Here is a 15,902-nt window from a genome sequence, read left to right on the forward strand (position 1 = left end):
ATATAAAATGATCTTCAAAGCATTACCAATAAAAAGCTGAAGGAATATGAAGGCAAAAATAAGTTCAAATCGGAGCAGTGCTGCGGTACCAGTTCACAAAAAGCTCATTTTCAGTGCAACTATTACATATATATGCAGTCATATCTGTTAGGCCATTGAAAAAAGAAATGGAATGATGGTTTTTCCCTGAAGTTCTAAAATGACCCGGAAAGTCTCTGAAAACATTGCTGCATGAGAGATCTAGCTCAGAGAAACAGGTCAATTCTTTCAGAGAAAGCAGTCGTTTCTGGCTATAAATAAATAAACATGGTTCAAGTGATGCAGGAAAAAGAAAAAAAAAAGAAAATTGGAGGATAGAGAGTACGGGGTGTATTTTTCACATAAGGCTATACTGAAACCTCAAGCACATGCAGCTTTAGGATCAATTAACAGTCTATGGCAAATCCTAGTCAATTTTGAGGAGCTCTCTAGCTCTGCATCAGTTATAAAACTTTATACAGTAAATGGTGTAAAAAAAAAAAAAAAAATTACAATGCAAAAACAAAAAGAGCAAAAAGGCTGTACAGTTCTGTAGCACATGTAGTGTTTCAGAGATAATAATACAAAAATCTATAATTTCTGTTAAAGTCTCAACAGTTGTCAACCTATGATTAGTTACAAGAAAAATACTTTAATTAGTCCACACATTTTATTTCTTTACAGCTTAATACACTGGCAAGCTAAGCTTTGCTGAGCACAGCCACTTGAGCAAAAGTCTGTGTTTGAGCATTGTGCCCAGTTTTATCATGGCCAGACACATCTTAAATGAATGTATGTTTTTGGCACCTGTTATAGCAGTGGCAGCTCTCCAATCTAAGCCAACAAGTTCCATCCTGTCTACCCTCATTTGTTCCAGTAAAAAAAGTTTTGCAGCTGTTAAATACTTAAGTGAGACATTAGACACGGTGTACTGTGGGGTGATGGGGGCTTTCGGCCATGGTAACAGGAATGAAAAGAGACATTGAAGAATGACATTATCAATACAAGCAGTATCTGCAAATGATTTTACTTTTGTCAAATGCTTCATCTTGGTTTAATTTATTTAAAAATATTTTTTTTTATTCAAAACTTCAGAAAATCTAAAGGTGCATGTGTTATACCGGAGCAAATTTGTTAATTAGTCAGTAACACCTGCTGAATATTTGTCTCAGTCTATCTGTGAATAGACCTATCGTCTGTGATTCATTTCGCATTTGGTATGAATAGGCCTTAACAAGAACATAACATTTGCTCCGTTAGAAACACAACAATACCTACAATATTTTACATCATCACAATGTGTGTTTACATTTGTGTGTAAGAGCATAGGGCTAAAAGTCTACTTTCCATTGGAAGTCCTACTTTCTCCATCCTGCTTGAGGTGTGCATTTACTCAACCGTATGGAGGTCCCTTGGTGAGCGGATTCGCTCTCCTGTGCTCTTTTGAATCTGTGCTCTCCCCACAGAGTCCTGCACTTGCCGATATTTGTCCATCATGCTTTTATGTTTCCTCCTTAGCTTCTTATTACACCAAACACGCTCGCAGTACTGCTCCACCTGCGGTAGGTTTGAAGGACCAATCAGCTGAAAGACATCCTTAAACCATGCCTTTGCTGGACCACGATTGGCCGGGCTTATGTTGGCAGGGCATGGTGACCACACCTTATATTTGCTGTCTCGTGACAGGAGGTCTGATAGGGTGTCGGCATGTAAGACGTCCAACCAGAACCGAGAGAGGGTTTGTGTAAATCCATGTTCCCGAGAACGACACACATAGATACCTTCATCATGACGTAGCACACGGCGGAATAACAAACCATCATCCATATTAATGATACGTTCATCTAATACCACCTAAACAGAGAGAAAAATTTAAATAGGGAAATAATCTTATGATACAATCTCACTTTATACTTTTCACAAGAAATGTCTTGTCAAAAGAAATGCAAATTCTAAAATGCACATATTTTTGGTATCATTTGACTTTTAATTTGGAGCCAATCAAATGTTTAATTCTTGAGTTATTTGGAAAAATGTGCTACCACCATTCAGTGGCCATTTTGGAAGTTGCTCCAAAAATTCACTGGTTTTGAAGACCTCAAGTTTAAAAAAAAAAAAAACTGCTGATAACCACATTAAATTAAAATATATAATAAGATTCTTCAGCTCAAACAAAATGTATCCAGAATAATCCAGAAATCTTACTTTTTTCAAGTGAGTTTATAAAGAACAGTGCAATTACCATCTAATTATTGAGGTTTATTTTCCATTGACCCCAATTGTTTCTAATATGTCCACAGAGCAAATAACCCATTGAACCTCACATAAAAAAATTCAGCTCTAAATAATGAATCTATTTTCATTGCAGGGAGAAAATGAATAGGCAGACAAAAAATTATAATGACTGTCCAAATATGATTAAAGCTTGCATGTTTGAGGTATAAATCTAAAAATAAATTTAAATTGAGGTGCTTATTTAGTCAAATGTAAATCATTTAACATTTTTAAAACATAGCGGGCTTATTAAGAACACATGTTGGCTTAAATGGTACACATGCTCCTTACCGCCCACTCCAGACTTTTCATGTTTGCACTTAAATAAAGTAACTTAATTTTGTCAGTTTATGACAAAATAAAACATGAGTGTTTATATGAGAGATTAATCTTGAATTAATACTCACTTTATTTGAAGGCTGTTAACATTTCTATAAGAAAACATGCATAACTTCTATATGGCATATTTGGGACATTTGGCACTTGAAGAGTGTTAATTCTGGATCCTGTCCTTATGTTTTGTCTCTCACCTCCTGTAAGTAGTCATCTCTCTGAATGTGCCAGGTGACGGTGGCCTGTGGCGATCGGGGGACACACTCCAGGAAGGTGCTGTTGTTCTCAGTGCCATAAACTACCTGTTCTTCTGTCAAATCCTGATCCTCCACTACAGAGAAAACACAGATTATTACAAAAACTTTAACACACTCGCACACACAATTTTTACGAAAACGTCCTCAGTTAAAGGGGACAAATATAATTGACTTTACTTGACTTAAAGGTCAGTGAAGAATATTTCATTGAATTTGCGCATGTGTGTGTGCATACACATATAATCCCTTTTCATCACCATCATCGTCACTCTTAGGTGTGCAAACACTCAAGCATTCTTCACTCGCACCTCTTTTGTTCTTTTCTCTCATTCTCTCTCCTTTGTAATGAAAGATCTTGAGTGATTAATGTATTCATCTCTCACTATCAGTTCCTGTGTTTCACGCTGGACACAGTTTGAGGGTTTGACATATTTAAAGGGACAGTTCTACCAAAAATGAAAATTCTATCATCCTTTATGCCATCCTAGATGTGTTTCACTTTCTTTCTTCTGCAGAACACCAATTAAGATTAGAATAACATTTCAGCTAAGTAGGTCCTCACAATGAGAGTGAATGGGTGCCAACATTTTGAAGCTCCAAAATGCACATAAAGGCACCATAAAAGTAATCCTTAAAACGGTGGTAAATGTTTATCTTCTGAAGCGATATGATAGGTGTGGGTGACAAACAGATCAAGTCCTTTTTTGCAATCAATCTTCAACTTTCACATTCCTTTTCATTTTGTTTTTGGCTATTCACATTCTTCGTACATATTGCCACCTACTGTGCAGGGAGAATTTATAGTAAAAATTGACTTAAATATTGATCTGTTTCTCACCCTCAACTATCATATTGCTTCTGAAGATTTAAATACTGGAGTCTTAAGGATTAAGCCTTTGTGTGCATTTTGGAGCTTCAAAATGTTGTTACTCATTCACTCTTATTGTGAGGACCTACAGAGCTGATATATTCTTCAAAGGATCATTGATTGTATTCAGCACAAAAAGAAAGTCATACACATTTGGGATGACATGAGGGTGAGTAAATAATGAGAGAATTTTTATTTTGGGGTGAACTATCCCTTTAAGACCCAGTGGGTAAGATGAATAATCTTGGGATAATAAATTAGCTAAAGGTGTATTGAAGTTTCTAACTTGAATGATTAAACAAATTAACTTTGAGCTCTTTGACATGTACGTAAATACAATTTAAGTGCTCAGAGGAGACTGTTGCATTGATATTCACACTGCATGGCTGCACTCGTTTAAAGTACTTTTTAAAAAATACTTTTGTGTTTTAAGAAGGAAAGAAAGTCATACAGGTTTGGAACAATGTGAGGGTGAGTAAATTATGACATCTGTCTCTCACCGCTGAGGTTTTGGTCCATGCATTGCACCGCAGGGTTTGCATGTTTGATGTCTTGTCTCCGGTAGCGTCGTTTGGTGTTCAGCAGGTAGTGTGTGCATGTGTGTCCATCCCAGGCACAGTAGGGATCTCGAGCCAGGCAGCACTCGGCACACGCTTTACCGTACAAATTGCAGCGGTGCAGGGGCACCTGGACAACACCTGTCTGTGAGCCCACAAACAGAGTTTGCTGGAAAGAGAGAGAGAAACAGCAGATTTAGTTGAATCGTATCATAGTTCTATTGTATCCTTGAACTTAATGGAATGGTTCACCCAAAAATGAAAATTCTTTCAGCAATTTCTCACCCTCATGTTGTTGCATAATTAAAAATTACTTTCTTTCTTCCATGGAATGCAATCTGAAACGTTTAGCAGATACCCTGGTTGCTCTTTTCTATTCAATGGAAGTGAATAGGACTGGGTTTGTCAAGATTCAGATAGGACAAAAAAGAAATTTGAAAGTTGTTCTTATGACTCATATGCTTTATTCCGAATCTTCTGAAGCTATATGCTAGCTTTGAGTAAGAAACAGACCACGTTTTTAAATCTTCCCCTCTGCCATAGCTCTGAGATCTCATTCACAATTGCATTCAATCCAAAACACTGAAACACGTGGTATCAAAATTGGTCATAAGACACACGAGAAGTAATGCCGGGGCTAATGTCAAACTTGGTGCAATGTATCTTGAGGTGATGGCTCCAGGCCTGCTTATGAGGTAAGTGTTCTGTTGGTCAGATTTAAAGCACCTTATACATGCAACTTGTTGATTTACATTCATGTTTAATTACTTTGGAGCCAACAGCATATACGCACAAAGCAGGGTCCCTTATATCCCCACAGATCTGAAGCCCCTTTGGGAATTCCATGGAATATTATTAGGTTTTTGTGCTGTTTATTTTCATTTACTGGAATAGAAGCGAAAGATTACATGACTGTGCACTCACCCTCTTCGCAGATATGTCCATAGAGGTTATGGGAGTGGGTTCCTGCAGAGGTAAATACACCATGAGAAACAGAACTAAAAGGAACACATTATATGAACATCAAAATAGTCACACAACACATAACACATCTTTTTAGCCTACCCTGCTGAAATATGTTGTATTTTGGATGTTGGTGTGCTAGTGTTCCTACAAGGCTTCGATTCAGCAAGACTTCCTTGTCAACCAGTATCACTATAAAACCCATGCTAGTTGACCAGCTTTGCTAGCTAGGTTTTGCTGGTTTTACCAGCTAGAAATGCATCAAACCAGCACTAACCATCATAAATCAGCCAACAACATACTCTGAAAGATAAACACAATTACAAACACTTGTGATAACAGACCTTAAACACATGCAGTTCCTCCAGTGTGATCTCCTCAGTGGTGAGAGAGTTGCCGTTTCCTAGTACGATGATCTTTAACACTGTCCCGATGTCTGTAGAGGTCAAAGGTCACAGGTAATTAACCAGTCACCAAGGATTAATATACATGCGTTAAGTGGTTTTAAAACACACTCCCTCTTACCAGTGCCAATGAACATGACATCATAGTTTCCGTCCTCAGCCTGAGTGCGGTCAACAGTAATATGTGTGAGTCTGTAGGGGGCACCAGTGCGGAGCAGCAATGGTTGCCTCTGTGAGGGGTAAATGGGGCGCCACATGAGTGGGTGTGTTCTTGCGAATTGCAGCACCGCGTCTGGAAACTCCAGCGTACTGCGAAAAGCATGGCCAGGCTGGGCTGTGATCTTACTGGGGCACTGAGGGAAAATTTGTTGGAGAAAAAGTGTTGCAGATATGGGGTTTACAATAATAATAAAAAAAAATTTTGTCATCCCAGACAGACTGATGTTAACACGTAGTTTTAAAGGGATAGTTCACCCAAAAGAGAAAATTATGCCATAATTTACTCACCGTATTGTAGTTACAAACCCATTTCACTTTCATTCTTCTGTGAACTATACAAGGAGATGTTACGGAGAATGTTTTACAGTGACAGTGAATGATGACTGTGAGGAACAATTTGCCTAACATCATGAGGGTAAGTAAATTATGACATAATTTTCATCTAATGACTACACCCATCACTTTAGGATAGTGTGGTACAGCACGTTGATATCAGTTGACTTGGTGAAGTCTTGTGCAGAGCTGTGGTTTTTGTACAGAACAAATTTGCTTAATGCAACTGTGATGTGGCCATATGCATTTCTAACCACCTCTTAAGGTTGAGTGATCAGATCATAACATTTCCAAGAAGCATTGTATTGGATGTTATTAACAGGTGTAAACAGGGTCTTGCATTGCTTAGTAGAAAATGACCTGTACGCACAGATGTATGTGTGTGCATATTTTCTCACCACTCCTGGTCGTGGATAAGGGACTCGTCCTTCATAAGGTCCCCACTGATAGTCCGGACCCTCTTTATGAGCAAACGGCCCGTTAAAGGCCTCACGGATATCTGCCATACTATACACACACACTGCATATCCCTGAAACACATTACTGGAGAGAGAACATGTATGTTTAATACCAAAACACATCAGTGCTTTTTGTAATGATTAAAAAATGACAACAGCACACAAACCTGATGGTGCTGAATATTGCGTAGATCTCTGGATTAGTTTCATCTTTAGTTCTTAACAGGAACACATCCTCTGCATAAACAAACAAGAAGTAGAGTTTTAAGGGATGCAAGAGAAAAGAATTATGCCTCAAGCTAATAATATATAGGGTTAAAGGGAGAGAAAGGCTCACCCTCATGTTTTACAAACCCATTTGAGTTGTTAGGCATAATGATAGCCTTAGTCACCATCAGGGGTGGACTGGGAAGAGAAATCAGCCTGGGATTTTACATAGAACTGGCCCAAAAGTTGTTGAGCGTGGGGTAGTACCAATCCAGCCCTGGTCACCATTCACTTTCATAGTATGGAAAAAAGGTACAATGAACGTGGATGGTGACTGAGACTAACATTTTGCTTAACCTATTCTTTTGGTTTCCACAAAGATAGAAAGTCATATGGGGTTGGAAAAATGTGTAAAATTATGACAATTTCCTTTTCTGGGTGAACTATCTGTTAAGGGTGAATTTATTGTCTCACCCAGCTGATGAAAGTGTGTTTGGATGCCATGAGGTCCAGGAACAGAACACACCAGTCGGGCTTTAATAAATGTGCTCCACTTATTCACCAGAACCCTTTGCCCACCCATGTCATTCTGCAACATCACATACACAATAAATTATGAGGCATTCATATATGCATTTAATTTTCGTTTGAATCTGCAAAAAGTAAAATCACAGTGTTTTTTTACACTCAGAACAACTCCATAATATCAAACTACAGTTCCTCAGCACCAGCTGCTTCAGGGCAAGGTAGCGCCAGGGCAATCGTCTGAGGGCGGAAGTTCGGCAAAAGAATTAAGCTGGCTCTACACTAGCAGATCAGAACAACTCAAATTGGGTGGGAGTGTCACACTTAATAACTGTTTTTGCTAATCCTGCCCTCCTGGTCAGTAAGCCACATTTACCGATTAAAAACGGAGGGAAGGTGTCACACTTAACGACTCTGTTCTGTGCCTTATCACTGCAGCAGTAGTATAAATATGAACTACAACCTGGCTACTCACAATCGTTATTGTATATTTAAACTGTTCCTTACCACGTACACTGAGTTCGGTAGGGATCTCTGACCACTTTTTTTTCTTTTAATGGTCTGTCATGATAAAACATATGGAGATATGTCATGCAAATATACATGCTGACTCCAAAGAGCAATAAACTTCTCCTCCAAATGCACCATCCACGAGCGCTTTCCAGAAGACATGCTTTTTCTGCAGAAAGCCTCCTCTGGCAAAAAAACTATTTAGACATGAACTGCACTCATTGGTCACTGCCTTGATGACATGTTCCCAACCCACCCACAGCCAGTGATCATTTCAAGCAAGCCGGCTGTGTATTTTCAGTGTTTGAAGGCATTAACTCAGCTGGGAGTCCAGAGAGTCAGGTGATTAACACCTGTAATAACTGTAATAATCCTATATAAATTGATCAATGAGATATAGATTAATATAGATGTAGATAAATGTAAATGAGATATTAAAGGGTTGATGATCAACAAAGCCCGCGGTATCTCAGTAAAAACTGTTTTAGATTTCTATCCAATAAAATATTAATCTGAATATAAAATGTCATTGTTCCGCCCTCACTTCTGACTGACGTCCTGGCGCTTCTGTCCTGAAATGGCTGGTGCTGCATGTCTGCAGTAAGACATCTCGACCAACCTCAATAAAAATGAGACTATTCCTGCATCCCAATGCTCATACTATCCATCCTAAATTATATGCAAGATTAGAATTAGTGTGTTCCAAATCATATTACATTGAAAATAGTATGCTAAAGCTGCCTGTATATACCTTCTGGTGGAAAGTGTGCATCCGTATAGGATTTTTCAGCTGAAATTGCCAACAACCACTTGCACAATGGAAAAGATGGTTCTTTTCAGACTATTCAAGTTAAAGAAAATTTACCAGGAAAGTGAGGTTGAAGCTGCATCAGCAGTTTTTACAGGTATGAACATAATAATGGATCAAAGAAAAAATGTAGATGCTAACGCTTCATGCAGACTTAAAGAGTCAATAGAAAACTACATACTATTACATAAATAATGCATATTATATATATTCTAAGAGACAATAAGAGCTGACAATCTACAAATAAACTCATAAAATCATTCACCTTCTAAATCATAATGAACAAATGGGCAGTAACCCTACAAAGCTGAACAGACTGTATAGAGAGTGAAAGGAAAAGATAAAGAGAATTAATGTTATGTTTGTGTGTGTGTGTGTGTGTGTGTGTGTGTGTGTGTGTGTGTGTGTATGTGTGAGCGTGTATTTATCACTTTGTGGGGACCAAATGTCCCCATAAGGATAGTAAAACCCGAAATTTTTGACCTTGTGGGGACATTTTGTCGGTCCCCATGAGGAAAACAGCTTATAAATCATACTAAATTATGTTTTTTGAAAATGTAAAAATGCAGAAAGTTTTCTGTGAGGGTTAGGTTTAGGGGTAGGGTTAGGTTTAGGGGATAGAATATAAAGTTTGTACAGTATAAAAACCATTATGTCTATGGAAAGTCCCCATAAAACATGGAAACACAACATGTGTGTGTGTGTGTGTGTGTGTGTGTGTGTGTGTGTGTGTGTGTGTGTGTGTTTGAGAATCACCGAGCACCTGGTAAATGTGTATTTATCCGTAAACATTCAAATCTGTTCCCGTGGGAACAAGAATATTTCAATATCCCATAATTACTCAGAGCATCACCCAGTTATGGAAATTACAACACTGTAAGTGAAAGATCGTCACGGATCCTAAGAATCATAACAGCTGTGTTTAACATCTCAAACACACAGGGGTGGTTTAAATTACCTTAAATCTGTGTAATCGCCATATGTGGAGATAATCGCACTCTCTGCAGTGTAAATGTGTGTGTAATTGGGAATGTAGTATAGTTGGACTATGAATAGCAGTCAAAAGTGACAGTGATGTGTGATTGACCTCTGGCTCTTTGAACACTGACCTCTAAATGACAAGGAGAGATTTGTGGAGCTCTTCTTACACTAGAGACCATGAGTGTGTGAGTGTGTGTACACAGTTACTGGGTCATTGGTAAGTATGTGTGTGATTCAGAGGTATGCAAACCATCCCACAGCTGTGTGTATGGGTTTGAAATAAAAAAATAAATGTACTGATCATTCCATTATGTTGGCCTTCTTTGGTTTCCTGCTTGTGCTTGCATGTGATGTATGTGGCTGTTGCATGCTTTTGCTCTAAGCAATTATTGTACAGAATTCTTGTTTGGTGTTCTGCATTTCTCTCCTCTCATAAGAGATTATTTCAAGGGTTTTGGCAGTAACAGTGGCAATTGTGAGAAAAGTTGACAATGTTGGTAGACATTCAGGAGGTGGGGTGTGATGATGATTTGTCTCACCGCACACACTCGTCCAATGCGTGTGTGTATGGCTCCTTCGTCGTCTCTCTCTGCAGTCTCAGTTGCTTTTTCAGTGAAGAAAAAATAAATTTTATCATCATCTCTATCTGCGCTGTCAGGAATGAGGTGGGCCGCAATAAACCTGGGCTCTGCAAACACACAGACATACACATTTAATGCTTTTCTGATCACTGGACCCTTAAAAAAATGCTTTAATTTTACAATGTATAATTATAATTAAGTTTCTCACATATTTATCAGTAACCATCCTCTATATAAGATTAGATAAGATGGTGGAACGAATTCAGAAAACAGTTTTGACACTTTTGTGCTTGGTATTTCAGTGAACTTGTCATCTAGTTTAAACAGGGGCAATCAGTGCTGAAATAGCGTTGCATCTGTGTCAGAGTATTTTAAAGTATTTTAAAGTCATTGTCATTCCTTTCCACACAAACACACCTCCTTTCTATGTAAATTAGATCCAATATAGATTGCATGAAAGATCACTATAGATGACTGATCTGCATAATTTCTTTAGCGAATCAGGCACTAAACCATAGTAGACAGCATGAGTAAATAACCAGCGCTTTTACCAGGCGCAATTTATCCTTAGTAAATTCACCCATGTGTTCATATTATATTTCTGCATACTCATGTATGTAGAGCTGGAAGAAGGTTATTGTGTGTTTTTGTACCATGTAGGATTCTCTGATCTGTCTCTGTTCTTGTAGGTAAACGAGTCCCTAAACTCCTCAAAATCACAGAGTCTCTGCCCAGAAAATCTGCAGTCAGACCTGTGTACAGCTCTCCGCCTGCAGAGACAGACAGAAAAAGATTTGTATAGAGGGAGAAAGAGAGGGGTGAGAGGAAGGAAAGACAAACAGTTTTCTGCAGGATGCCTTCTTGCAGTATTTTTTATTACAACACACTCTCAGCCTAAAAACACACACTTAGACAGAGCTCAGTATAAAATCAGAAACTTGATATACTGTCGACAGCCTTTCCAAGACACACCCCCATACACAGAGAATCTTATAATATGGGATCGTGGTAATGGAAGATGTACCACTCTTCAGTTTTAAACACATGCACAGTTTTGTCCCCCTATAAATTAGGAAAGGTGTACGTATATCTGTGTATAATGTGTGTCCAAGTCCACACTGTCCAATCAGTGTGTGAACTAATGTCCAAGTTCACAAATATGCAATCCTAAATCTCTGTCCATAATACATTGTATCTGGCCAAATGACAAGAAAAGAAATGCCAAGATTGTGCAGTGTTAACAAACACACTATACACTAACACATTGGGAGATGAGTCTGTGCCCCAAAAGACTTTACCACACCCACTAACATACACACAAAAGGACAATCCCCCCACACACCACCAAACACACACATACACAAAATCTGGCATGAAGAGGACCTCAAATTTACCCCAACAGAGCAGTCAATCTACAGTGGCCCATAAACTCTGAAACCTCCACCCTGCATGCACAAGAGCCAAAATGTACACACATTTACAAAATCCCACACAAAAACTACTTTTTCAAACTTGCTCTGACATACTTATAAACACACAACACAAACATGTAGTGGCAGGAACTTTAACACAGCAACTTCTAACTCAAAGTCACAAACTCCCACACACATACTTTCATATTTTTCTCCCCACATTCAACTGTACCTGTGAAGGTGCTTGCAAAGTGTAGTTTGGGGTCATGGGGACATTTGCCCCTCCCGTTCTGCACTGTGGTACGATCCAAACTGAACACATGCTGCCAACAAGAAAATTGTGCTTTATTTTAAAACTCAACAATAAACTAGCGCAAGTGATTTTACTGTTGTTTATCATTAAATATATTCATTATTTATATGATACTGTACTGTATTATTAACACTCATGTTCTATTTGGGGTCTGAGAGACCACAAGGCCCTTTTAATATTTCCAACATATCAGGTTCATACCCTAAAACCTTTGTTAATATTATTAGGAACTGATGACAGAGCTGATTATAAACCAATTTTAAATTGATAACATGCTAAAAATAAATGCTTTAGTTTCTGTTTAGGGTCTCAGAGATCCTAGGTTAAAAGAAATGCTAAATGCAATTTTGTCAAATATTCTTATCTGTTTATATCTCTGCCAGTTATTTAAATTTGTATAATATTTTAAGACATTGTGTTTTTGCTGAGGTCAAATTTACACAAAAACAAAGATACTATATTGGATAACAGGAAATTTCTGTAAAGTGCATCCCTACTTTGTGATAAAACAGTGGGTTAATGCTTCAATGATATCTGTAAACTGGGCTTTTACTAAGAATTTTTAAAATGGCTATTGTTATTAGATCCTTCAAACAGGCACAATGTATATTGTGTTTGTGTGGTTTTCAGCTTTTAGGTTGTACAGTATCACAAATTTCCACTATCGTATAATAATAGTAGCGCAGAAGTTTTTCTGTCATTGATGTCAGACACTGTTTGTGGGTGTGTGTCCACTGGTGTGTAAGACAGATTAAACTCGCTGTGAACTATGCCAGTTCCTACTACATACAATGTAGTATTGTGTATTTGACAGACATCCCTGACTCCGTATGGGGTGACACACACCAAAGGAAGCAGGACCTACCATCTAATTCCAGCTTAGACATACTGTATAACACATGATTACTTAGCCATGTGAATGGGGACATACCTTACTGCCCTGCAAAGGCAAAACACAAAACTGAGTTATGGCTGAAATCAAGTCTCTAAGACTCTTACCTGTCCTGTAACAGACAGGTTTGGCTCAACTTAGCTCATATTCATAAAAAATTTAGTTAGAATGTTTTTTTTTTTTTATCCACATTTGGATGGACAATCAAAAGCCAGTTTGAAGCCATTTTTTCTCTGTTTCAGTGTTGTTGGTGATGCTACTGCGTTTTGGCTTTGTGGGGCAGCATAGACCTCTGTTGTTTTAATATAAAGCTAATTATAATTACTACAGACCTTATATTACTATACCTATATTACTATACAGCCCTATATTAGATGACACTAAACACATCCTAACTCTAACATTAAAGACAATATCTTTATCCACATGTCTCCTTTGATACTGAAAAAGTGAGTGTCTGTGTATAGTGTGTGTATTTGCTTTGTCTCTTCTCTCATGATCTAGTCTTGACATTTAGGCTCAACCTGTTGGTGGGTTGCGTGGCGAGTTGTGCGTGGATGCCGCGGAGAATAGCATGAAGCCTCCACACGTGCTATGTCTCCGTGGTAATGCGCTAAACAAGCCACATGATAAGATAAGTGGATTGACCGTCTCAGAGACTCCGCCACCCGGATTGAGGCGAGTCACTACGCCACCACGAGGACCCAGAATGCATTGGGAATTGGGCATTTCAAATTAGGGAGAAAAGGAAAAGAAAAAAAACATACTAAACGATGTTTCTTTGAAAATGTAAAAATTCTGAAAGTTTTTTGTGAGGGTTAGGTTTAGGGGTAAGGTTAGGGTTAGGGGATTGAATCTATATTTAGTATAAAATTTTATATACTATAGTGAGTATAAAAATCACTATGTCCTGTCTGTGGAGAGTCCTCATAAGGATAGCCACACCAACGTATATGTGTGTGTGTGTGTGTGTGTGTGTGTGTGTGTGTGTGTGTGTGTGTGTGTGTGTGTGTGTGTGTGTGTGTTACCTCTCCGCGGTGTCCGACATACACATATGCACACACAGGTTGGAATGCTCCTGTTCCACAGGCCAGTAGGTGAGTGCGGTTAAACGGCTGCAGCAGTCGTACAAAGTTAGCACACTCCATCTGAGAAATTAGACAAAAAAACAGAGGGTACAATCTTGGTGACAGTATTTAGAAGATGAAAAAAATAGCACAGGATGGATTCAGTTGTGCTTTGACTTCCCTATACTGCACAGTGATGATGGAAGGCAAAGCACATCTGAATCCATCATGAGTAACATCCTGTCACTTTGTTGTCATCTGGTTGGTTTTTAAAAGCAGCACAGATGTATCCTTCCACAATCATAACATTAAAAAATCCTGTTTGTGTAGTCAGACTGAAACCAGTTTTCTTTGTAGGTTTCTTCATTAAAAAATGCTGCCTCTGAAGTAATTGAATATGTATATACAGCCGAGCTACAGTCGTATTATCAAAGTAAAGACAGTTAATTGTTTTAGACCGACTAAAATCAAACTTTCAATGAGCACGTAAATGTACTGATTGACTGAATGGGCTGTGATCCAGCAAGACAGGTGCCTTTGATTTCAGACCCAGTTGATGATTACAGCCCATACGTACAAACATACAAACACACATATACATTGGCCAACAATGCCAAACTCTTTAAGTGTGTTTCCTGATCAAGATGGATTTTGTGAGAATGACTGAGAGTTCCTTGTTTGGTGTTACCTGAGTGTCTGGAGGGAGAGTTACATGAATCAGCAACATTTTGTAGCAGAGTAAAAGAGTGAGCATATAGCAAGTAAATTATCCCCACTGAAAACTCATCACTGAAGACCAATTATAGCTATGAACATGCAAAAGAAGCTCTCATAGGCTAATTACAGAAGAGTACAGAAAGAGGAAGAAAACGTAAAAACACTCACACAATCAACATGTGCACACTCTTAACTATGTTAACCTGTGTGCAGCCTCATTGACTGTGTTGGGTCAAAAGCATTGAAACATAAATTAAGGAAAGGTCAAAGGTCATAAAAGATGCAGGTAGATGCTCAAACTACGACCAGATGTTAACCAGCAGGACAGACAGAGAGAGCAATCCAACACAACAATGTCGTTTTTTCATAAGCTGTGTTGTAGTTCACAACCCCAAAATAGAACAGGTCTGTTCTGATAGTATCGCAGAAAGCAGGGGAAAATAAAATTACATTTTGACCCAGTGTCCACTGATTTTAATGTAAAGACAGTTTTGTTTTTGTTTTGTTTTTTACCTTTAAATGATCAAAATAATTGGTACTGTGTTCAGGGCTTGACATTAACTTCTTGGTTCACTGGCCACTGTGACTAATGGTATTGCAAAGTCACTAGCCACTAGCCTAAGTAATCTCTTAGAATGTCTAAAGGCAAACATGGCCAGTTAACACAGAAATAGGATAGATAGGAGAAAAACATTGTCAATAATTTGTCCATTTGTCCACAGAAGCCCAGATTTTTAAACACTTAAACCATTCTAAAATGTACTTGCCTTCATTTACCATTGTCGTTTCATTTTTTTAACAGTGACATTTGTAATAATGCCATAATCACAGGCCAGACCATGGATTACTCCACATTACTGTGGTTAGGTTAATGAAGATAGTCTTTCCAAAAAATCCAACTACTGTTATGAAATACTAATAGCCTAAACACTACTACTACAACTTTCACAGTTAAAAGTACAAAACAAGATGTTAAGTAAATAAAACTCAGTCACCATTCATTTTTATAGTACCTTTCTCAGTAGAATACAAATGGATCACATAAGTTTTGTGGTCGGCTGCCGCAATATCAAGTGAAGCCCAACTGAATCATGTAAGTTTTGCTCTGCGCTGTTCCAGAGCTCTGCCGATGTTATCTCTGGAACACGTTTATGTGCACTGTGGTGGATCAGGTAAAAGCATGCTTCATTCGTCCAGCTGAGATG

At 38.3% G+C, this 15,902-nt stretch overlaps 1 protein-coding gene across 1 annotated transcript in view; it reads right to left on the bottom strand.

The window, feature by feature from the left end:
- Positions 1–369: 369 nt before the first annotated feature.
- Positions 370–15,902, bottom strand: part of LOC127630515 (semaphorin-3G-like) — a 36,484-nt gene continuing 20,951 nt past the window's right edge. The window contains exons 4-16 of the mRNA XM_052108096.1: positions 13,942–14,061; positions 11,941–12,031; positions 10,950–11,066; positions 10,255–10,403; positions 7,366–7,480; positions 6,852–6,921; positions 6,625–6,769; positions 5,796–6,027; positions 5,615–5,706; positions 5,232–5,273; positions 4,251–4,476; positions 2,823–2,956; positions 370–1,872 (exon numbers count right to left, since the gene is read on the bottom strand). Of these exons, the coding sequence (XP_051964056.1) occupies positions 1,408–1,872; positions 2,823–2,956; positions 4,251–4,476; positions 5,232–5,273; positions 5,615–5,706; positions 5,796–6,027; positions 6,625–6,769; positions 6,852–6,921; positions 7,366–7,480; positions 10,255–10,403; positions 10,950–11,066; positions 11,941–12,031; positions 13,942–14,061 (1,998 nt within the window). The 3' untranslated portion in view covers positions 370–1,407. The remainder of the gene's footprint in view (positions 1,873–2,822; positions 2,957–4,250; positions 4,477–5,231; positions 5,274–5,614; positions 5,707–5,795; positions 6,028–6,624; positions 6,770–6,851; positions 6,922–7,365; positions 7,481–10,254; positions 10,404–10,949; positions 11,067–11,940; positions 12,032–13,941; positions 14,062–15,902) is intronic.

The sequence above is a fragment of the Xyrauchen texanus genome, chromosome 37, assembly GCF_025860055.1.
Source record: "Xyrauchen texanus isolate HMW12.3.18 chromosome 37, RBS_HiC_50CHRs, whole genome shotgun sequence".
Taxonomy (NCBI): Eukaryota; Metazoa; Chordata; class Actinopteri; order Cypriniformes; family Catostomidae; genus Xyrauchen; species Xyrauchen texanus.